The sequence below is a fragment of the Mugil cephalus genome, chromosome 13 (genome assembly GCF_022458985.1).
Source record: "Mugil cephalus isolate CIBA_MC_2020 chromosome 13, CIBA_Mcephalus_1.1, whole genome shotgun sequence".
Classification (NCBI taxonomy): Eukaryota; Metazoa; Chordata; class Actinopteri; order Mugiliformes; family Mugilidae; genus Mugil; species Mugil cephalus.
The window spans coordinates 20,725,912-20,750,093 of NC_061782.1; the positions used below are offsets into that span (position 1 = coordinate 20,725,912).

The window sequence follows — 24,182 nt, forward strand, 5'->3', positions numbered from 1 at the left end:
CAACAAAAGACACAATTAACAAATCACTTTAGTTAATCCGTACTTTATTAATGAATAATAAAATTATTTTTGCATTTCTCATCCAGAGAACATAATGTGCACTTTAATAAATTAATTTTAAAGAAATAATATAATAACAATGTTAACATTATCAAGCTTTAAGGCCAGTTGTGTAATAAATTACTGTTCAAGCAGTAGAGAAATTGTATTGTTAGCTATCAAAGCCATATAAAGTCGGTGGCTAAAGCTACATGACTGAAGTGAACTGGATGCCCAACCTAAAATGAGCAGTATGACTTCAACTATACAGTATGTTGTAGGCAAACTAGACTTTTATAGCTCTGTGAAGAAAAGGTAACGGATTTTTCATATGCAAGAAAGGCACCCATAAGCAATTTACAGATTGCAAAAAAGAGCATGTTTTACGCGTGGAATCCACCTAATTGCCCAACTAGCTGGGAGTAGATGGTGCTTTAAGGTTATTCGTTACATGTTTGATGTCTTGCTCCAAAAGTAACTGACTGTTTTCCTTTGCCTCTTTTCATACGCGGCAAAACTTAATTGATCACTACAACACATCTATTCCAACATAATTAAACTACCATGTCACATTTTCCAGCTCCTCAAACTCATCCGAGGAATTTCACAATGATAACATCTCATCATGCCAGAACAATTTCTGCATGGGCTAGTATTTCAAACTCAATACACGTGTTAGCGGTTGTGATTCGTTATAAAATAATACTTGTTACATTTTACTACAGAATGTTAAGTTGTTAAGCAATGCACCAGGGGACTATAACAAAAAGAAATAATGATGAATAAAGGACACCATTAGCACATTAAGATACATTTTAAGACTGTTGTGACTGATTACAAATGAAATGGCTCACAAAAAGAAAAGAAAAAAACATGAAGATGGCTGACATAACGTTGTGCATAATTCTCCTTCAAGACCAGTCAACCCATCTACAAGCAGGACAGCGATGCCAGTGAAGACGCTTGCAACACACACAGTTATTAAAAGGCCTGTCAGTGAACACAACACATCATCTCTCTATCAGAATATGGACTAAAAGAAAAGGAATAAATTATTTCAGGGGTACTGTAATTGGTAAAAGAAGTCCTACATAAACCTCATTTTAATTTCAATCTTGGATGAGATTTTAGGTTGTTTTGTTTCAATGTTTCCGATAAAGTACTCCATTGGATTATAGCATTTAACTGAATGCTGAAAATGTGAAAGTCACAGAAAAGATCAGTTTATTACTATGATGACTCTCTCCCCTCTATTTTAATGATGTGAATATACCATGTAAAGTTTGGGATCTATTCAGCACAAGTGGATACAGTAACAACCTTCACACTGGATCAGGATGTGCAGTATATCATGAATCTATAGACATACATTCTGTATCGTAACGCCACACTAAACTTTGCGTTATTCCAGACTTGGGGAATAAGGTCAGTCCAGCAGACTTTAATCATTAGTGATGCACATGGTGCAACCTGCACCCAGCAAAAACGAAGGGTTTGTCAAAAAAATAAAAATTATAAATTTAAAAAGTTTAATGTTGGTTATCCTTACAAGTGACAAGTGGCACTAAAGATTTTAACTACAATCAAATTAGTTAAACTAAAAATATAATAATGTTGATACAGACTTTAGTCGTACCCCTTTGTTAAAGGTTTGAAGGAAACATCTTAACATGCAGAAGGACCTCCAGGCCGTCAACAAGTGTGTCTCACAACAGCTTAGACATGCAGCATCTCATGCTTGGCCGAGAAAACCTTCTTGATAGGTCTGCTGCAATTCAGCATTCACACCATTAGCAACCAGCTCACTGAGCTACTGTCCAAACCAAGTGGGAGGTGGTCCAAAACTTGTCTTAAGTGATTGCTGAGAAGACACATTTTACATTAGGTTTGCTATATCCAAATTTACTGACAATTTGCTGACAGATAAGTAACCGTATCAACCTTAACTTATATTTCTGCAGAGCAGAAAATGAATAGAGGGAGATGCTTGTGGTCTAAATACCTGCTAAAGGGTTTACCTTTACCTTTTTTTCAGCAATTTCAATCACTCCCCACCTCACCCATAATTCTCCTTTAATGCATTTGTTTTTGGAAACCATCCATGCAGTGATATGTATGAAAGCATAAGTAAAAGATGGCATTTTAGACAGTGAATAAGTAGAGTGAGTGACAATTGTCGTCTTCCAAGAAAGTCACTGAATACAAGCACTTGTATGAAAAAATAAGTCAGTCTCAGCTTTTTGTCAAGTTGGCTGTTCTTTCAGTGGTTCACGGTTGGGGTTTATGGTTGTGTCTGCTCAATTTTGTGTGAGGGAGTTGTATGTATGTGTATGTAGCTGTGTTCACTGGTTTCTCTACGTGTTCAGAAAGAATTTGATCTATAGTTTGCACTGGCTTCTTTGAGGTTCAGATACACTTTCGACCTTTACCTCGCAACTAGTTTTCGGGTCATTTCTACAGTGAAAAGTCGGACTCCTGTCTCTTTTGGTGACGTTATAAATTAGTTTATTGGGTTGAGGTTTATGTCCAGACATGTTCTTCAGGCTTAAATAAAGCATTCCTCCATTGTTCATTTCAAATCAAACTCAGTGGTCTTTTACCAACATCATTCTTATTCCAATTTACGATACTAAATAGGAAAAGTATGATTTTTTTGTTGTATACTACATATTTAATTTTCATTATATGTGTATGTTTGCACATTTTGTCTTATGTGAATATATCCACTCACATACATTTATACATTCTTTTACTGTTTAGGTTATTGTAATTTTAGTACCCCAAAAGAGTGTATAGTATGATAAAATATGTATGCAACTGGACATAATCATGTTGGACAAAATATTAAAACATTGTTTGTCCACATATAAAGTATTTGACTCTGTAGTTTGCAACATTATGTTCGCAGTGCCCTGTAAAAATTCCTTAAAAAGTGGCTTCGCCACATACAGTATGCGAGTGTGTGTTAGTCGGTGTGTGCATGTGTGGTTATGTAAGTGGTATGTGTGAGGACTGACTGAGAAAATCTGAGTTTCCTCCTGTTTGAGGTACAGCCTCTCCCACAGTCTGTAAAACGACTGAGGGGCTGCTGTCAGGTCCTTGGGAGAGTAAGTTGAAATGTTCTTCTCCTGGCTCTAGCTTGCACTCACTAATGAATAGTTCTGTTCCGTCCCAGTTGCTAAGGTCAGCGTGGGCGTTGCCGCGTTTGCTTCCGTTGCTGCCAATGCTGTTGCTGTGTGTGGAGGAGAGACCGGTGGCGCGGCTGGTCGACGACTGGCTAAGATCATGCGCGGAGAGTGATTTCCCAAGACCGCCTCCCCACTCTGAAGGTCTCCCTTCAGGGCTAGATGAGAGAAGAAGGAGGGGGTTAACCTCCAGGCTCATGTGCCTCCTCCAGATTCCTTCAGATGTCAAGCCAGACTTCTTCCGCAGCGGCACCCTTCCCTGACCAGAACCTGCCTCACTGTCCCCCTCCTGGTCAACAGCCGCACTGCATCCCACAAAAACAGCGGGGCCCAGGCTCCCCTCATCTGCTGCCGGTCTATCCGTCATATCATCGGAGACAGGGTCAGAGGGACATCGGAGATGAGAGGGGTGTACCATGGGGGGCAGCTGGAGAGTGAAACTACCCGCTGAGGGAGGCGGGGGTGGAAGATCGGGGAAGTGTGCTTTTTTGGGGGTGCCATTAGGGGTAACCAGGGTGGGGTAGGGGCTATCGGGGGGCAGCAAAGGAGATGGAGACAGGGAGGCTGTGGACGGGGGGTAGGATGGAGGGGCTGAGTCTGGAGGGCCGTCATCATCGGCTGGTGCCAGAATGAGCCGCAAGCCTCTTGGGTTGGTACCAAGCGAATGGTGCCTGCCACTGTTGTTGTCTCCTCCAACGGGATCCCCTCCCTGAGGGGAAGGCAGATCCCTGCCAATGATGGAGGCAGAGAAGTCAGAGTGGTGGTGCTGGTGGTTGTCCAGCTCAAACAGGGGCAGGGAGGAGAGGGTGAGAGCTGAGGGGCCTTTTTGTAAGACTTGGCGGTAAACGTCCAGCAAAGAGTCCAACTTTGACTCAATGGAAGTTACCTAGATGAGAAAAGAGTGAGAGTGTGGACAGAGGGAAAAACGGAACAAGAAATAAAGTAAAGCTTTGATGAACTGTGAAAAAGTTAAGGATTTCAAGTGACCTCCTCATGTACATTCAACCATCATGACCTGATAAGGACAAAACTGTCCTTTTCCATTTCATTTAGTGTTTTTTTTTTTTTTTTTTTTTTTTTGATATATACATATCAAAAAAATAAATAATTTTGATAATTCAAACTCAAATTCCATAATGCTCCATTTTTACACTGTGTAACCTAAATTATGTTGTTACCGTTAAGGGACAAAAGTGTCCTCTTCAAAAATGTCCTAAAAATAGGATATGTCAATATTCTTTTTCTTTTTTTTTAAAAAAAAAAAAATCCATTTCAGTACTAATCACAAATACCAAAAGTTCTTACTGACTTTTAACCCCTTATATGACAGCATTTTTTCAAAAAATAAATAAATTAAAAAAAAATAGAATATTTTCAATAATCTAAATGCAGTGGATCTTTCTTGGGGGGAATTATTAAAACCTTGGTCATGTCAGTGATTAGTAGTAACATTGACTTTAATGTTTTGTTTTTTTAGTGGCCGATTAAAAGAAAATCACTCCCATTAAAACCCATTGAAACTGCTGTTGCAAACTGCACTTTGTCTGTCTTTCAAGTAAGAGGATAAAAGATGTATTTGAAAAGCCCTCAATTACACACACACAGAGGCATGTAAACACACAGGTCAATCCGGAGATCACTATGAACCCACTTGTACCCACGACCTAATAACGTCATGTCTTCGTCATCATAAACTTGGGAGCTGCAAATCACAACAACATTTCAAAGTGTGTGCACATACATGCACTGAAGTGGATTAAAAGATTTATGTCAAAAAAGTTGTTACAAATATTGTCTTGTAATATTGAAATTTCAAGTTGCATATCACAAAGTATTAACAATGAGGATTTGCAAATGCATTTCTGTATGAATTAATCTGATATAATTTTGCCCTTTTCTGATTTTTTCCAAACATACCTGCCTCTCCACCTTGCACACACGTCCCAGCATGCTCATGCCCTCCAGAGAGTCTCCATCGGGGTGCAGTTTGTCCCTCATTTTCTTATCTACGGGAATCTGGCCTTTTCCCAGAATCTGATCCACCCTGATATACACACACATACCGGTGTTATTACATTAGAAAACAATGACGTGGTAATATAAGTAGGCATCGGAGCTTCATTTCAGGTTATCCGAAGTCAGACAACAAACCTAAAGCAACAGTAGGATGTTAAGATAAGAGTTAGTAAAACACGCATCGGCTCGAGTGTTATATAAAAACACTGAATCTCCAAACATGTATGTAAAGGAAAACTATATTTTAGGATTGGATTAAATGCAGCTTAGAGAAAATATGTAAACATGAAACATTTCACACGTGAACTCCAACATGCACCAGAAGAAATGACATTACAGCACCCAAGATCATCCTTGTGCTTGAAAAACACTGAACAACACTGAGATTAACAGGTGCATCCGTTATTCACATCAGTAATTTCACCTTTCAATTCAGCAAGGTAGAAAGTAGAATAAAACACATTTCACGACGCTTTGAGACATTTCAGGACCAAATGCAGCTCATGCAGAATATCCAAGTGTCATCAAATTAAACTTCTTTAGTCTTCAGCGCTACAATAATGTTGAATTAGTGAAGTTAATCTGTGTAAATATTACACATCTGTACTCTCTGACTTCACTCAACATAAATGAACTGCAAAACCACTCCCAAACACCCACAACTTCACGCCAGTTAGCAGCATTCACACTCAATAAAGTTCCCCCAACTCTGATGGAGGGAAACGGGATGAGGTATGGAACTACATATGACACTAAAGATGGCGTCGGGCCGGTACGTTTGTGTGCATGTGCACGTGTGTACAGAAAACCAAACGTTTGTGTGTGTGTGTCAGACGGGGTTAATTAAACCTTACCATGTGGGTGGAGTTTCACACATAAAAATAATTAACTTTTGGGTAAGATGTAGGGACTGAATTGCAATGTGATGTAGTGTGCCTCACACTTCCAAACTCAGTTTTATGTGGTTGTCAAACTTTAAAAAAATACATCTTCACGTGTAAACTCCAACCATCTGGTTCTGAAAGAAAGTTAATTTAAATCACATCGTTTGCATTTGCTTGCAGTCGGACGTGTGTAAGGACTGCAGGGTGACTAAAGCCGCCACTAACGGGATTCTAGTCTACTCTAAACTTAAATGAAGGGAAATGAAAGTAACCCTGAGCCAGAGAGCTTCTTCTTGCTGTTGGTGTAATAATAGTGCAGGGCAGGAGAGGACATGTTCCTGGGTCGGCTACTTAGGCTGGGACCAGAGCCCGCCGCACTGGCCACTCTGGAGAAAGGAGAAAGTCTGGGTCAGATACATCCACCTCACTCAGTCACACACACAAATGGAAGCGTGGAGACAAGCACACAAATGAACAAACCAGTCATCCACTCACTGACACAGCACATAGATAGACACAGAGAGGGAGCATGAACTAGCCAAATTCAACTTGCCAATTCAACCATTCAGTTAAATCACATGAATTTAAAGCACCAGTTTTGTGAAAGCATCCCGTGTAAAGATGACTAATGTGTCAGAAAGGTATTGGCACTCCTAATGAGACACAACTGTGCCTGTCTCAGTGCTCTGTGTGTATCTACAGCATTAGCCAGTACCAGCAGCCAACTACAGAAAACAAGCTCTATGTTATTTCCGAGGAGCAGGACTGACACTTGCATCACCTACTGCGCTGGCACTCAGCCAGTCATTCACACCAAGAGCTAAAATCAAACACAGGCGTCCCAATCCATGCACTACAGTGCCCCCTGGTGTGACGCCATTCCAGCTACGCTTGGAACGTTTTTTTTTGATGCCGAGACTAAATCCTTATGTGATGCGGGCAGGAAGATGTCGTAAAATTAGTGACAAAACCCGACAAAAGCCTGAATACACGTCAAAGCCCTGGATTTACTCACATAAGTGGAACTGTATCGCTACATGTTTTAACATTAAAAGAGGGTAAAAGCAGATGTAATGATAAAAAGGTATCTCTGGTTAGCGCTTGTTATGTCAGCGGGCACATCTCCGACTAGATGAGGTCTTCAAGTTGCTCAAATGAGGATTATCAAACACGAATACTCAAAATAAAATCATGTATTTAAAAGCCTTTCATTGCCTTTCCAATGAAGAAATTTTGGGAATTTTTTTTTTTTTTTTAGTTTTCATTTATTTGGATATTGAACTGCACTCTGCAGTCTATAGCTCAAAATAAACAATAAATAACAGTAATATTTATAAAGCGTCAATAACCATATAAATTGTCTGAGGACTAACTGAAACTCCTGCAGCAAGCACCAAGGCAACGGTGGTAAGAAAAAAAACTTCCTTTTAACAGGAAGAAACCTTAATCGGGACCCAGCTCATGGAGAACACATCGTTTTGAGGCCAGCCAGGTAGAGAGTGTGACGTGTGTGTGATCCAGATGTCATGTTACGTTGCATCTGGATCACAAAACTACACTACGATTATAATCGAATATTTGAGCTCCTCAGGGACCTCTGCAGTAGTGTTGAAACACGCTTAGATGAATGAACAGCTCATCAAAGATGAAACTGTTACCTGGGCCGACTAGTACTCATGTGGAAATCATTTTGATATGACAAGGATGACACACCACATACAGTCGATCTCAGCACCATCTGTCTGAGATTATGTGGCAACACTAACTGGAAATGTTTTGTTTAAAATTCATGGGAAATTTCCATTTACAACACATGCTGTTTGACCTAGGCATTATAGTTAGTTGGGGAGCAATCGACGGGAAGATCAGAATGGGGTATGTCTAACCCCTGTGAAGACTGCTTCCTCCGGGCTTGGCTGTAATATAAATGCAGGGAGGGAGAAGAAAAGGTCTTGACACGGCTGCTGAAAGGCCTTGGAGGGGGACCCACTACAGTGTCTAGTCTGGGAAAAAGAGGGGACACACATGTACACATAAACAGTCTCTGGGCTTAGATGGAACTGAGGTGAAAGTAGAACAATTTTTACTTGAATGTATGTGTTTAATGATCTATAAAACTAGCAGGAATTGCAGCAAGACTGGCAGGATCACCCACCAGCACGGGTCTCTGCTGCATATGTAAAGTCAAACTATCAAACAACGCCCAAGTAAAAATGGTTAGTGAATTGGAAAAAATAAATATGTATAAAATAATTCCTTTTAAAGCTGAAACAATAGGATTTTAAAAGTGCACGTGTGCATGTCCATCGTGTCCTGACCTGGTTTGCAGACTCTTGATGCGGCAGAGCATGTCCAGATGTCCTGCAGAGTACTGCTCAATGACGTCCTTCACATCGTATGGGCGCAGTGTCTCCTTAAACTTCTTCTTTGCAACGTGGAATTTCATGATTCTATATAGAGAGGGAACAAAAAAAACATCAAAAAAACAGTGACAGTTTGACAGAAGACAAATGTATCTGTATTTTAGCACGCAGGTGTAATTGCAGCAACTGACCACTAGATGGTAGCACTGACTTTGCCAAAATCCACAAGAGGCTCCCACTTGTTGAACTTTTTTTTTTTTACATTGTGATAAAGAAAACATAAAGGTTCCACTGTCAGAAGTGTCTAATGGAAAATGTTTCCTGCTCCTCTTGTCAAATCCATAATAGCCAAAATGAATGACATCGAAACATGAGTGCAGCTTTCTATCTCCCTCTGTTTGGCAAACAGAGGCACTGCTGAGTGAATAATATTGGTACAGGTAAGGAGATCTATGTTTTGGGTCATTTAGAGTCCCCGGTGGCTTCTGCTCATTTCCAGTTGCCTGTTTTTCTCACTGTCTACATAGAAACAACGGTGACAGATGACCCTCTGTAACAACAGTCCCAGCAGGGCAGGGGGTGTCCAACCGTCAACCCGACACCCTGGGAAAGCCCTGGGCTCTGGCTGCCCATGGAGGTGGCCAGCTGGGTGGGCAGGCCCGGCCAGGGTTAGGTGGTAGTGGAGTGCTGTGTGAATGCGTGTATGTATCCACTGTACGTCCCACAGAGAAAAGACCGAGTGGTAATGATGGGGTTTGCAGAAACCCCATCAGCACTGGAAATCAAAAGCTCGAGAGCAAAATGCGTGTGTGTCGAATTTAAAAATTGGGAGAAACTAAAATAAGCTATTATCATTTTGAAAAAAAAAAAAAAAAAAAAAAAGCTGGTTTTATTTGCTTCAAACTTAGATTCCAAAAATATTCCACTAGAAACTGTCACATAGCTACCGACCACTCTCCATTAAAATGATGAAACACGGTGACGCTGATATACCGCAATGTATCAAGAGAGGAAAACACTGAATGAAACACTACCACAGTTAATCACGACGCATGACATTACAACAATAAATACACAAGGGCCTAATGTGCAAATAAGTGATACTGCTAGCTATTCCCTCTAAATGTGCAGCCGCTTTTCTGTTTACATGAGAGACTGTTTGGTCCACATGGGCCAGATCTGTGATCGAGCTATTAAAATTTAAATACATATTCCACTCCTTTTATTCCCTTCGATAGTCTCTGTAGAGAACATATTCTCATGCTTGGATAAATTATTAATGGAGAGGCAATTTGAGAGTAGAAGAGGAAGATCGATGTAGAGAGTAGTAACACAGGGAGAAAACAAATTAAACTAATAACATCAATCAGGGATAATAAGTAGATGCCAATCTGCAAATCACAACCCTGGCTTGTACTTTCAGATCTATTATTTGTGAGGAAAACATGCCATTAGCATAAGGGTTTTAAACTAATTACTCATTTTATTTATTATTGAAGAGTTAGAGCACAGTGTTGTTCGTGTGCCATAAAAAGCTGATACATGTAAACACGTAATTTGCTTGTGAAATGTTAATTTAATGGCTTTTCCACTCAAAACAGCCCAATAATCTGATATGTGTCCAAACAGAGCGTGGGATTGGTTGAATTAGAATATGTAAAATTAGGATTTTTACTAACCCGCGTAAAATTAGCGCAAACTGCATTGTCTTTTCTCGCCAGCTTGACATTTTTCTAATGCAATTCCTGCATTACCAAGGGTTGAAAATAGATGTTTTTACTACGAAAAATATGGAGCGGGTGCGAAGAAGCGGTGGAGTGAGAGAATCATCCGGCGCCATTTGGATAAACACTTGCTCATGGGGTGCCGGTGCCAGTGTAAGAGAGCGGGGTCTGCTGCAACGCATCCACACACACAGAATCACGCATGCACAAAACGGAGCAGGACCGCTCCAAACCTCCTCAGGCCAAGACTCAAACCGAGCAGCAGGTCATATAGATAAAGAAAGACAGATGTGGCAAAAAGAGAAGACAAATAGAGACACATACAAGGACAAAAAGAAAACATTGTTTGAGGGATACAAATGCCACGTGAACGGCAACACTGATGAATGAATGTTTTTTTACCATCCATAATTACATGAATATTGAAGAAAATTTGTCTATATTGTTGTATTATGGATTCCCTCTTCAAGCTCTTTGTCGACTCCTTTTAACATACCTTTTATACCAAGCCCAGCACATTAAATCATTCATGATCTTTCTGACCGCACAAGATTGTCTAACATACACCCATCAGGTATAACATTATGACCACCTTCCTAATATTGTGTAGGTCTCCCTCGGGCCTCCAAAACAGTTGTGACTTATTAGAGAATGGACATGTTCCTTCTGAGGGTCCTAAATGCCAGGTCTAAAGGTTTTCCATCAGAATATTGTATTATTGTTTATTAATTTCTTTACTATTAATTATTTACTTCTCCTGTCAGTGGTCACAACAATATGCCTGATTGATGAATAACCAATCATTAAAATAACACAGCTCAATCACCAATTGACCGATCACTCTTGACCACACTGAGCAGTCACCGTGGTTCCAAAAAATCAATAGACGTAGGTAAATGAAAAAGAAAGCTCTAAGGGAGCAGGTAATGTGCGTTCAATAGGACGCCCTTCATGCTCCAGTAAGACGCAAAATGCACAGAAATACAAAATGCAGCTAATCATAAAAAAAAAAAAAAGAAGAAGAATGGCTTCACTGGTGTTACAGATGAGCAGTCATCACGCTCTTGGTTTCAGCCATTCATAAAAGGGAGAATGGAAAATGAGACATGAGTCACAGCTAAACTAATAGTTCAACATTTTGGAAATTAGACGGAAAGATTAACACCGTTCTTACGCCTGTAAATACAACTGCTCCGGTTCTGTTTAAATTTGTGGTTTGAGACACTGCAGACAAATGTCTTAGATCGTCAAGCAAAGGTCTCCTCACTATGCAGAGAATGAATTCTAAATCAGACACGGTGCCTTCAGTAATTATGGTCGCACTGTCTGGAGTCCTCTCCCATGTGAACTTAGGGGTAGTGCTCAGTTAATGGGTAAGATCTATTACCACTTATTCTGCTTGTTCTTATTGCCTTTTTCTATGATATTTGTATCTAGCACACTTTTATCTATAATAACCTATTTTGTCATATATTAACTTGACTTGGCACCAGGTGCAATAGCTTCATGGAATATTATCATCCAACCACAGGTTCCCTCTGTTTTCACTCATTTTGCTGAGCTAAGCTAATCAGTTTCTGTCGGCAGCGGTTTTGTATTTCCCAAAGATGCAGAGAGTGCAGATAACAAACTTATCAACCAGCTCTTTTCCAAAACGTTGTATAAAACAATGAAAGTGCAAGCTGAGGCTTTTCCTAATGCGAGTGCAGAAAACAAGCCACTGGCTTTTGGATTTTGGAGAACAAACTACTTCCACTTCTGTGAAACCTTCAGTACAACATTCCCTAATTTGTACCTTACGAAAAAAACTTAAAGCCCTCCTCATTTTCTCACTTGATAAACGGTTAATTATTAATAAATTAAAGGCCCTCAAAGGTTTGAAGCGCTCTGTTCATTTACAGAAGCTTTGGGTATCGGCGTCAGAGCGTAACGGCGGCGGGAGCTCACCTGACGGCTCTGATGACAGCCTTGAGGGGAGCTGACAGATCCTCCACCGTGACATCGCAATGGCAGCCTCTCTCATCCAAGGAATCCTCGGTGGTCATGCCTGTGTCCACTGGGAGAGACAGACCGTTGTTTCATCAATAAATGTAGCCCAGTGGAAAATCGTTTCCAGTCTTCAAAATCATAAAACACTTTCTGCATAGCCAGCCTTGACAGGAGCCTCCAAGAATGTATCAAACTGATACTATTTTGGCTTTTAGGAGGTGAAAATTTATGTCCCTCTTTGGATGGGATATGTAGGAATGGCCAGTGATTTGCCAGCTCAGCTATGTAAGCTGAGAGGAGAGGGTATATCCATATATATGATATATATATAGTAAATGGTATAATGCTGCCAATAATTACAAGAGTAGACGATATGAGCCGAGAGACAGACAGAAAAAAGAGAAGGAGCAAGATAAAAGTGTAAGGAAAAGATAAAAGGAGACAGAATTAATGATAGAGTGAGCATAAAACGTTATGAAACCACTTCAAAGAAATTATACAAAAGAACAAAATGTGGGAATAAAAGGGGGAGAACAGGGGTGCATGTGAAACGGTCAGTAATTACATCTATTACTGCAGGGTAGGAGTTAACCAGGGAGCTGTGAGGAAAAAATACTGGTGCACAACATGCTGCATGCATAATTCAGGTCATAATAAATTCATGCTTCCTAGAAAGTGAAAGGAGCAAGAAAGTTAGAGAGACTGCAAGAAAGGACACTGTGTGACTGTGAAAAAAAAAATCGTGGAAAATTATAGTATAAGTATGAAAAGTACAAAATAAACTATAATAAGTATAAAAGTCACATAAAAATGTACACTTTAGTTTATTGATGACCGTTTTCTATTGCATGCCAGACGTCCCGCCAATCCTAACACAGGACAACCAACTTTATGTCAAATGATTATATACTGAGATAGAAGACTATCATAAGAAATAGAGGCCATCAATAAAATACTTAGGACATTATGGTCACTCAAGGATCACTTGCCATTTTTTTTTTTTTTTTTTTTTTTTTTGCCATTAACCAGTGGCTAAAACTAAAAACACAGTCAATCACGAAAATAAATAAATAAATAAAAATACCTGTTCCAAAAATTTTAAAAGCCAGTGAGCTTCTGAGTAACGGTGACAGACCAACATGAACAAAGCTGTGTCTGACAAATCCACTCAGTTATTTCAGTCGAGATTTTCTCTCTAACAGTGTAGGGCTCATTTTACAAGTAACATTTACAGTAACTGTAACTACAGAAACATTTATTTAGGGTCTTTAACCTCATAATTTCTTTCTGTTGAATTTCTGTTGGTCATCTGACTTGAGAAAGTCTGATTAACTCTGGTATTCCTGTCACTGGTTAGGTGAATTTACTTGATTTGAACAACCCCATGCAACCCATTAACAGTGTTTTATCTCCCCTTTTCTTTACATGTTATCTTTATTTCATGAAATAAAAAAATAAAAAAGCAAAAAAAATAAATAAATAATAATAATAATCAGTACCACAACCACAGGCCTCTTTAAACTCTCAGAGGATCTGAAAATGAAGATAACTGAGGCTCAAAAGAAGGGAAGAGCTATAAAAAGAAAATAAAGTATTCCCAGCTGGAAATTTCCACTATCTGAATTGGCAGTTCATAGGAAGTTAAAGAACTGTGGAAGTGAAGACAAGAAAACATTATTCAGATAAAGCCACACTTCTATTAGGCAGATAGAAAAAGCAAACCCACATGGCTGTAAAGCAGCTGCAGGAGTGCTGGTGCATTGTTCCACTCCCCAGCAATGATGCATAAACAGAGTCCGCATGGACGTGTCCTCAACAGATCATTTCCATGCTCACTACAAAATTTGCCATCTGACGCGCAGTATGCCAAGCAACATCTGGATAAGGCCGGGTCGTAAGTGCAGTAGACACAGTTTACAAGAGCTCTTTGTCTCCGAAGGTATGTTTGTTGAAAACGGAAACGCGTTTGATGAAAAGAACACCTTGCCAACATCCTGGCACGGGAAACATCGCATCGATATAGGCGAGAATAGATTCTACTAAATCCATTTTAACTGGAAACGTCTGGACACTAATGTAATGCTTTCAGTCAAGAAACTGCAGAGAGGCTGGCTTCTACAGGAGCACGTGTCAAAGTCCATTGGAATTTGGGGGGGCGGAGGGGGTCATGACATGAGGTCTATACCTGTAGTATTAAATAAATTGCTCGACATTTTTTGCTATCGCCCAGCAGTGACCTGTGCCGCCGCCTCTGTAGTGCTTGTGTTGAATGTATATTTACACAGGGTGACATATTTAAACCAAATACATGTTTAATGTTTTTCCATTTGACACACCATTACCTCAAATGAAAATATGCTAAATGTCCTGGGCATCATCTTCCCGCAATTCAGGCACTTTGACGCATGGTACTTTTGGAAACCTTGGATTCACCACTGGAATATAAAATTAATTTCTGTGACTGTGTGCAAAGATTGGCTGCGTAACGCGCATTTTCAGAAGTGTCCAACTGGTGCACACGGCTCAATGAAATACTAAATAAATTTGCTGCACATATTGTATATAAATGGCGTGTTGCGCTGGAAAGGGTCGTTTGTCAGATGCCGCGCTGGTTGGCTATGGGAAGATTACAGGCTCACCGTCTGGAACGGCAGTGCGAGTCTGGCTCTTCAGCCTCAGAGACGGCCTGAACCGGGTCCGGTCGTTGAAGCTCCAGCTCTTCTGCACTTTCGCGGGGCTCCCGCCCATCAGCTCGGAGCTGCCGACCACCTCGTTGCCGGGGGAGCATCGCTGGCGGTCGTTGATGGACGTCTGCCTGCTCTTCATGCTCTGGCCGCGGGGACTCGCCATCCGGACCCGCTCCTTAAAACTCAACTTCTGGCTGAGGTGGGGAAGGAGAGAGAAGAGAAGGACAGGAAGAGAAGGTGATGGAAGGATCACAGAGGAAGCAAAGAGAAAGATAAAAGTGATGATCAGAGAGGGTGAGGAGGGGAGAGCGAGAGTCAAACATGAGGGAAATTGAGGAAAGTGAGTTCAAGATGAAGGTGACAAAGAGAGAACGTGTGTGACAGAGGTTGGGGTTCACAGAGACACAAGGAGAGAAAAAAAGAAAAGCTGTCAACACCTATTTCCCCTCAGAGAGTGAGAAGAGTTCAGAGCGCAATGTTCTGTCTTTTCCTTTAGACCAAACATCATCCATCCATCTGACATGCCCAAAACACCAGAACAGAGCCAGACTGCCCGCCAAGCCACCAAAACAAACCCTCGGTGTCGGGTGCAGAGGTGCTGCAATTCTCACCCGATCAGCTGATAATCTATTCATGTATTCCTTCTTCAAAACAGAGCTAATGAGATTTTTAAAGGCGATATGTGAAGCATGGCAACATTAATACATCATCACCACATTAATTTTGAGGCTACATTAAACAAATGACAGCATTACTGAGAGAAGCCACTAACAGCCTCTAAATGGTGTTCTCCATACTTCCATTTATTTTTTTGAGAGATCTTGGAGTTCTTTACGCTGTTCTGTCTGTGACTCTGAGGGCAAACCACCTCCAGCCTGTTGACGTACATGTGCTTTTCATTTTGGAAAACACAGCTTCTGATTTGCTCTGAGCACTGCAGTTACTCATGCTACCTGCACAATCTGTGCACACGCGGTATGCATCTATGCACTGCAGCGGAATCCAACTTCCCAGTGTCTGCAACTTTATAAAAAAGGAAAAGGAAAAAATGCACTTATTACACAGGAGTTTGGGAACCTTAAAGAGGCTGGTGGGAGTGCACAAATCAATGAGACTCACTGCAGTACAACCATTATGTAGCTAGAGCAAATGGACCAGCATGCAATGCAGCACACCAATGAGAGAGAGTTAGATGCAGGGTTCCAACATATTGTCCATGCCAAAAGAAAAATTTCCACCCCACTGAGTCACCATAATTTCAGTGGTTTAATCAGTTAGAGGAGATGAGATGCGATCTTTTTATTGCTGATGCTCTCCAGTTATGATGAGAGTTACCGTTTTCTGTTCTCAATCTGCTGCATCACGCACACTTTTGGAGCAAAAGTGAAACAACAACGTACGCTTGAATCTGAAATACAGTGGATGGAGCCAAATAGATCATGTTTGATGGCTAAAACTGACTGAAAAGAGCAGCGCTGCAGTAAAGCAGGAAGCATGCGGCAGAATAGGAAAAGGAAAAGCTACAGCACCCACATCTATATACTGAAATGTGCATAACTGTGGCATGTTGTTGTTGTTGTTGTTGGAGAACAACTTAAGCTAAAGCCACATGAACTGATTTTATTTAATTATCATTCGATCCTACTAAATTGTCAAGAGTTTTATTTTTACTCTTGCAAGTGACTGCACTACAAACAAGTGTAGAAAATGACGGATGCTTATAAACAGCAATGAATGAAATAACAGACATTCATGTGGCTCAACTTGGAACACCTCTCAGGAAAGATAAGGGCCTCTGGGTGGGCTAGGGTCGGCATAAAAATGTAAAATAAAGGGGAATTTGCTGGTATCGCTCACTTCTACCCAGTGCTTGTTTTCCTTCTCATAACAGTGTTAATCATGAAAGGGTCACGACAAGCAGCATTACAGGACGTCAGGTTAGTTCATTCTGTCAGAGTGTTTTCAGAATCAACATGCAGTTTGTCATCTGAGGGTCTGAGATAGTTTCTCTTACAATATAAATAAATAAAACTGTGTCTACTTTTGGTGGAATTCCCCTTTAATTTATAACAAGTCTTTTTTTGCATTCGACAGGCAGCAGGCAGCAGTAGTCCTCTCAGACCAAGTCCTTCACGGGATAAAAAGAACAGTGGGAGGAGGTAGGAAGGAAGTTGGTTTTCTCCTTCATGCTATTAGTCAGTCATTCCCACAGGGCACTAAGGGGCTAAGGGCAGGGCGGTGAGGATGCTGTAGCACTGTAGGTACCTCCTATATTTCCGAGTATACCTTCTGAAGAGCCTCCCATTACTTAGGCCCTTACTAGAGCGAAGGAGGGAGAGATGGTTTGGAAAAGAAAGGGATAAAGGAGGAAGGAGATTAGAAGAGGAGATGGAGACATACTCCAGTAGTGATGCACAGTAAACACTCACATAAGGGCAGGGGGCACGTGGAAGAGTGGAAGGTTTACCCACCTGAACGCCCTCATTTGCCACTGCACTTACGATGCGAATGCACGGCACAGTTTTGAAGTGTGCTCTGTGCACCTGCAAGCCGCTCTCAGTTTTCCACAACAGTTGTGACACGGCTCAGTGTGGAGCTGCTAAATGTGCTTGCTTGTTTGACAGTCACAATTACGCCTGTCCGTGTGCTTGCAAAACAAAAAACTGAAACCGAAGTGATTAATGTCTAGCTTAGCGTGATTTCAATGAATTCTGGTAGGTTTAGTTTGCTTAGTTTGGTGCAAATGCTGTAATTTGAGCCATGTGGTGGAATAAACAGTGCTCACAAACACATTGATTTTCCAATAAGGAATCAAAGACGCAGGCCACAGACGCTTCAACGATGATAAATGGTGACGCAAAATGTATCGTTTCTAAGGTGGAAACACACATAACCATGCACAGCAAATTTAAACCCCATCATATCCTTTATGTCGCGTTGCCTCTCGCTGCCGATATCCAGCACGCTTATGCTCAGCATGATGTCCGCTGTAGCACTTTGCGGTGCACCCAGTGTTTACTGTGCTGGTGTTTACAAGTCTGCTTAAATAGAAACCACCAGCCGTTTACCGCGGCACCTACCGCCGCCGAGCAGCCGAGGTTCGACAGTCTGTAAAACCACTAATAACACAGAGCGCTGTGTGTTCTCTTGTGGAGGGGAGCATGCGGAGAAGAAACAGTGTCATAAAAGTGCGCATAATTATGATTTAACAAGTGCAAATTGGACTTGGCTGCAAGAAAAGTTTCTAAGAAAGGAAAATTAAACACAGCCTTTTAAACTGGTGGAGGATTACTGGTGGATGAGCGCTGCTGTGGAGGCAACAGAGCCTAATTAAATGCTCTTTTGTTTAAGGATGAGAAGCGCATTTGTTTGTGCGCTTGGCGGAGAGCTTATTTTTTTTTTTTATATACGTATGTGTGTGGCTGTCTTAACTTTAAATGCCCAAGAAGCAGCTGGCTCAACATAAGGGCCCCAAATGTTACCGAAGGAGCGGCGCACTGTAAAAACTATACTAGCATAATTAAACTCACAAATCTCTTTCTGTCTTCTTCCCCTCTCTGAAATCCCAAATCTCCCATCTCCTCCCCCCTCCTTTTTTTTCAACTTGGGTCTGTCTCTCCTACACTTGTGTTTGATGAGTTATATAAATACCATCCCAATGGAAAAAGTGCGTCATGGTACAGACATGGTACAGACTCCTGTCTTTGAAGGCGTGTGTGCGTGAATATACTCACACACACACACACACACACAGAGCAAAGACTCAGACGCCCATCACCATTCTCTGGAGAGAATGAAGAAGAGTCAAGTGCGGAGACAGAAGCGGTAGCGAAAGGAGGGAGGGAGAGAATCAGAGATGAAGATGTGAAGGAAAGACGGAGAAGAGCCCTGGAAACCTCACCTCGTTGCACTTTATGCTGAATAATTGAGCATGAGTTTAAAAATTTAAATTGCCTCCATCACTGCGTTTCTCATCGCCTGTCTTTTCTCTTTTTCTTGCATTTAAAAAAAAAAAACGTGCACTGCAGCACAGTAATCAGGGGAATGTGTATTAAGTTTTCAGTGTTACACAAATGAAAACTAAAAGCTGACCTTACGTTATTTTATCACAACAAATTGAACCCGTTGTTGCCCTTTTAATTTTGTGTCTCATAGTGCTGCCGTGTCGCTTCTCCCCATTTCCAACCTTTTACCTTTTCTAGGTAAAAGCATCAGTATAGCTTTGCCAAGTCATGATTATGTCAAAACAACACCGTAACTGCTGACATTATCTCCAGTAATGATGGCCTTTAAATGGGCAGTCATTCCATAAATCAATAAATAAACCAAGGAACTAACTAAACCGTTTGACAATAAATCTACAAACCTTAGAGAAATAGACTAAACAATCCAGCAAACCTGATAAAATGCTATGGCCAAACTTTAAGCAAATAATCTCAACAACTGCATCACGTGTGAGCGTATGTGTGTGTTTGTGCATATATGGAGGCGGAGCAGAGAGTCGTACAAACCTGTAAGTGGTCTCGCCCTGCTCTTTCCTTCAAGGGTTAGTGGGATAAAGAGGAGGAGACAAAGGGAGAGAAATCAGTTTTACGGCAGATTAACATAGCAGTACAAAGATGTTACAACTAATGGATATGGGAGGCAAAGGAAGCCAAAAGGATGGAACTACAACTCACTAGGGTTAATCAATGTCAAGCACATGCAAGCTATAGCCATGCACAGTACGGCTACATAAGCATTAGCTCAGAGACACAGACACAGAATTCAGAAAAGGTGAGGATCTAAATGTGGTTTGTGTAAGTGTGTATTGTCACCACCTGACAAAAAGTAACTATTCTGTTTTGTTTAAATTAATAGCCGTGTTTGACACTGGCAAAAAGTCAGATAAAACCTAAATGAAGACAATGGGTGTCAAATAACACTGGAGAATCAAAGTTAGCCATGTGCACCGTGCCTTGGTAAGAACTGTGAACTGTGCACACTGATCACAGAGACTAGTGATGTGCAAGGATAACATCTGGATCTTTTTAACCTGGACCTCACGTGTTTGAGTGTACATGGTCGATAGGGATAAAAGTTTTTAGTCCACTATTGAGGAAGAACGCTACACTGTGAAACCCACAAAACTGCATCAACAGAATAAAGGCAGGAAACTGTCTGCATTTGCAAGAGACTGCCTCACTTGATACTTAGTGCATACTTCTAACTTATAGTTTTTGATGTTATCCTGCCATGCTGCAGTGCAGGGGTCTTCAGTGTTTTTCAGGCCAAGGACCCCAAACTGATGAGAGATTAAGTGGGGACCCCCTACCTACTATATGTGTTCTATATTAACCTCAGCTTAGTGCTATTTATAAATATACATTATTATTATTATCATTTTGCATTTAATATAAGCTAATAAGCTATTCAGTTAATACACAGGTTCAATTATCCATTATATGTGTGTGTGTATATCTATCTATCTATGTATCTGTGTGTGTGTGTGTGTGTGTGTGTGTGTGTGTGTGTGTAGATTTATACACACACACACACACACACACAAAGTGATTTTGGCCTCAGTAATTGGCTGATGGGAGCCAGTTACACTGCTTCTCTTCTGCGTATATTTCACCTGGGCACTAAAAAGGCTCTCATGGCCAATTGCGGGAAACCTGAAAGAGTCGGAGTCTAATAAGTGCCCTCGTGATTGGCTCAGCAGTGTTAGGGGCGGGGCACACTGCGTACAGGGGCTTGGCAAGTCCAGTGCGGTCCTGTATCGCTGTATGAGTGTTGACTAAATGATAACATCTGTAACCTCCATTTATCGGTTTACCAAAATATGTTGGATTCATGTTAACGTGTATTTAAAGAAATTTAAATCTGTGGGGCAAAATAAAAAAAAATATATACTGTATATATTTGAAAAATGTCTAATCAACCAAAGATTTTGCGACCCCCCCTGCAGTACCTCCGCAGACCCCCTAGGGGTCGCGGACCCCTAGTTGAAGACCTAAGCTGTAGTGTGTACTGATGCAAGGTCAACACAATAACTTGTGTTTCCTTGACCAGGTTTCTTTGCTCTCAGGAGAAAAGCATTATTCTATAAAGGAAAAGCACTTTGCTGCAGGATTTCTCCTCCTATGTGACTAGTAGTAGAATCATGGTCAAAATAGTTACTGTAAATATGACGGTTGGCAAGGGGAAGTGTGATCAGGAGTGTTTTCATCCATTTGTAGCACAACTTGCCGAAAGTTCAGCGTCCACTGAAGGCAATGTGTGAAATCTTATGTCAGTAAGACTTTTGTCTTCCTGCAATAGTTAATATTCTGGCTTCTGTGGCAGGTTAGACGCTCTTGTATCTCTATAAGATTCGCTCTCATCATATTTTTAGGATTGCATTGTGGCCTTTTTTATAATTTCCAGGTAGATTGTTCTCGCTCAATAGTGGCTCAGTGTTTGTTCTTGTTACTCTTGTGCCTGAATGTGAGAAACAGACTAAATGTGAAACGGATGTTAAAGGTTATGCATGCTATGCAAAACATCCCTGTGTTATGCAACGCACAAGGCTTCATATCAATGAGTTACACAGTGGAACAAGAGTTGGAGCCACACCAACGGAGATGAACAGACACCAGCTGAGGGCGAAGAGATGAGGAGGACGGCTGAGCAGCAGCGGCCATGTTTGTGAGTCTGTAAGTTGTTACCTACTTGGCGGGGCTGCAGGTATGCAACGCCTTCAAATGAGGCTTCCAGGTAGCAATGGAAACCGAGTTCTCATCAGCAGCATAACTACGCCAGACACACTACGTGCAGAGTCGACAGGATAAATAAAAGTAATGATAAATTGAACAATTAATGGAGTAAAGTGTGGGAGGAAAAAAGGGGGCGGGAGGGGGGAGGGGCGAGGTAGGATCGTATAAGTTGGGTAGGACGTGAGAGAAGGAAGGTGAGGAGGAAAAAAAAGAAAAACCTGATTAGTTTTTTGGGTAGTGTTGATGCATTGCGGTTGGGGGTTGTTGGAGCGAGGTGGGGTGGTGATGGTGGTGCTGGTGGAGGGGATACATGCCTGTGTGGGGGGAGGGCGCTTTGGTAGTGGTGCCAGGTGGCTCTGAGGTAGGGACGAGCGCCGTCGGTGGAGTACAGACGCCAAGCCGCCTGGGTGGGGGAGGGAGTAGAGGTGGATAGGACGCGCACACGTTCACATGTGCATACACACAAGCATTCAAATACACACACGTGAGACAGATGGGCAATGGCACAGACATGGTGAGGAAAAAGGGACTGTGATTTATGTGAACATGTTACGTACACGCGGTGTTTTGGGGGGATTGAAACCAGCTGGCAGCCATTTCAGAGGTCCTCAGGACAAATATGAAGAGTGGATTCAAATCAGCAGCATTGTTGATTTGACAAAAGGCAATAGTTTTGTGCCTATGGTGGATTTTGAATACACCAAGAGTTTCAATGACTATTTGCTAATTGAATGATGGGTTAGCAAATGGTACACCTATGAACAGAGACATTCAGGATAGACATCCAAGTGTGATAGATGTACACCACTTTGTCTTTAGGCCTTGACCCTGGCTAAAGATAAGGAAATGCCACGGCGTGACAAGCCAAGCCAACAGTTGGCCATCTGTCAGGGTAGGGTCATTGGTGAGCGTCCACGCCCATAGTTTTTGCAGTGTGTCCTGCATCGTTGCCACTAGTCGGACCACTGCCAATGGCTTTTCAGACGATTCAGCATGTTAAATCAGCTCCGGAAAGAGTAAGTCAGGGAGATCTCTCTGGTTGGTTCAGTTTATCGAACCAGTGCATGAGAAGAGGAACTGAAGTAGATAAAACAACCATGTTCAAAGGGCACAAAAATATTCTAATCCGAATAGCCAAATACATAAATATCTTGACAGCAAGAAGACAGAATGAATAATCTGTAGACCAACTGATCAGCGTGATGCAGGACAGACCAGGTCTGTGTGATGGTTTCGAAGCTCTTCCTAGCCATGTAGTAGTAGCTCTTCCAATTTCCCCTTTAATTAATGTATACAGACTACTGCCACCTACTGGTATTAGGAGTAATTTCCTTTCACATAGGTGCAGAACGTATGTGCCAGTTGTTGGCTGTAGTCTTTGCGGTGTGTTTTAGTCTTTTTCAGTCTTTTTTTTCTTTGATGCTGGCTTGCTGTGTCACGGCCTTCTACGCTCCCTTATTTGTATACATAAATTCACCCGTACAGTTTGGGTGGTCAGAAACTTTGGGCATCATGCAACCCCTACGCAAAATGAATAATTTTGTACCAGTGACCCAGACGTAACTGAATAGGCCATTCTGTAGAAAATTCCTTGAGTATTTTATTTCCATCTTTTACTATAACTCACTTAAAGCTTAATGAAGCTCCCCAATGGTGCCAGGTGTGGTTGCAAGATTTGTGACATGACTGCGAAGTCATATCTATACACTTTCCACAGACAGGTTGGAACATTAACACCGGCCACCAGCCAATTGCAAGTCAATTTTGGCTGCTGATTACGCTACTCTAGAGACCACTCTAAAGTCATCTGGAGATTCGGTTTTGCTCCGCATGCGAGTGATATTTAGACAGAGCAGCTGCCGGGGCTTGTAGACGGTGGTAATATTCTGCCCTGCACACAGACAGAGGCACATGGAACAAACAGTGATCCAAAGCAGGAAGAGCTGTGTGGGATGGGGGAGTGGAGTGATAGACAGAATAGTAATGTTATCCACATAGTTAACGCATCAAAGCCGCTTCCAAGTTTCCTTTTACCTGTTGAGGAAAATGTTATGAGCTTGGCAGATAACAGACGGTGACCAGGTGCTTCGTACAGAGCCAATAAAACAGAAACAAGATCAACACGCACAGGATTAATTGCTCACTTAGTGGGTTATTTAGGATCAGTTGGGCTCCAACTGATCTTTGTCAAGCCTAAGAACAGATATGTACTGATAAAAAGAAGTAAAAATAGAAGAGTGCTTATATTTAGTTAATAATTCACATAGATATTTATTAAAATGTCTCAGAAAGTTCACAAAGTGAGATCTGAGGATGCAGTGACACATGGCCAGACATCCACGGTTGCTATAGAAATCTCTTACACACATTTATTCCAAACTACTTATTTGGAAGGGAAACAAACGTGAATGTATCCACACTGTGTGTGAACAGTAAAGGTAAAGGAAGGAAGAGATTGTCAGATCTAATGTTTATCATTGGGAAATGTATGAATAATGTAAAACATACATTACTTGCAGCTAATATGTGTTCTAATCTAATTATAATGGTTCAGTATT

General features: G+C 41.3%; 1 protein-coding gene across 9 annotated transcripts in view; it reads right to left on the reverse strand.

Annotated features, from left to right (window-relative positions):
- Positions 1–27: 27 nt before the first annotated feature.
- Positions 28–24,182, reverse strand: part of kcnq5a (potassium voltage-gated channel, KQT-like subfamily, member 5a) — a 103,861-nt gene continuing 79,706 nt past the window's right edge. Inside the window, exons 8-17 of one of the 9 annotated variants that reach the window (XM_047603626.1) lie at positions 21,581–21,675; positions 19,399–19,425; positions 17,153–17,206; positions 14,840–15,081; positions 12,159–12,267; positions 8,443–8,574; positions 8,011–8,127; positions 6,397–6,510; positions 5,142–5,268; positions 28–4,110 (exon numbers count right to left, since the gene is read on the reverse strand). In XM_047603626.1, coding sequence (XP_047459582.1) covers positions 3,028–4,110; positions 5,142–5,268; positions 6,397–6,510; positions 8,011–8,127; positions 8,443–8,574; positions 12,159–12,267; positions 14,840–15,081; positions 17,153–17,206; positions 19,399–19,425; positions 21,581–21,675 — 2,100 coding nt within the window. In that variant the 3' untranslated portion in view covers positions 28–3,027. Of the gene's footprint in view, positions 4,111–5,141; positions 5,269–6,396; positions 6,511–8,010; positions 8,128–8,442; positions 8,575–12,158; positions 12,268–14,839; positions 15,082–17,152; positions 17,207–19,398; positions 19,426–21,580; positions 21,676–21,938; positions 22,028–24,182 lie in introns of all 9 variants that reach the window. The other 8 variants (XM_047603627.1, XM_047603628.1, XM_047603630.1 and 5 more) reach the window with 8 other exon arrangements.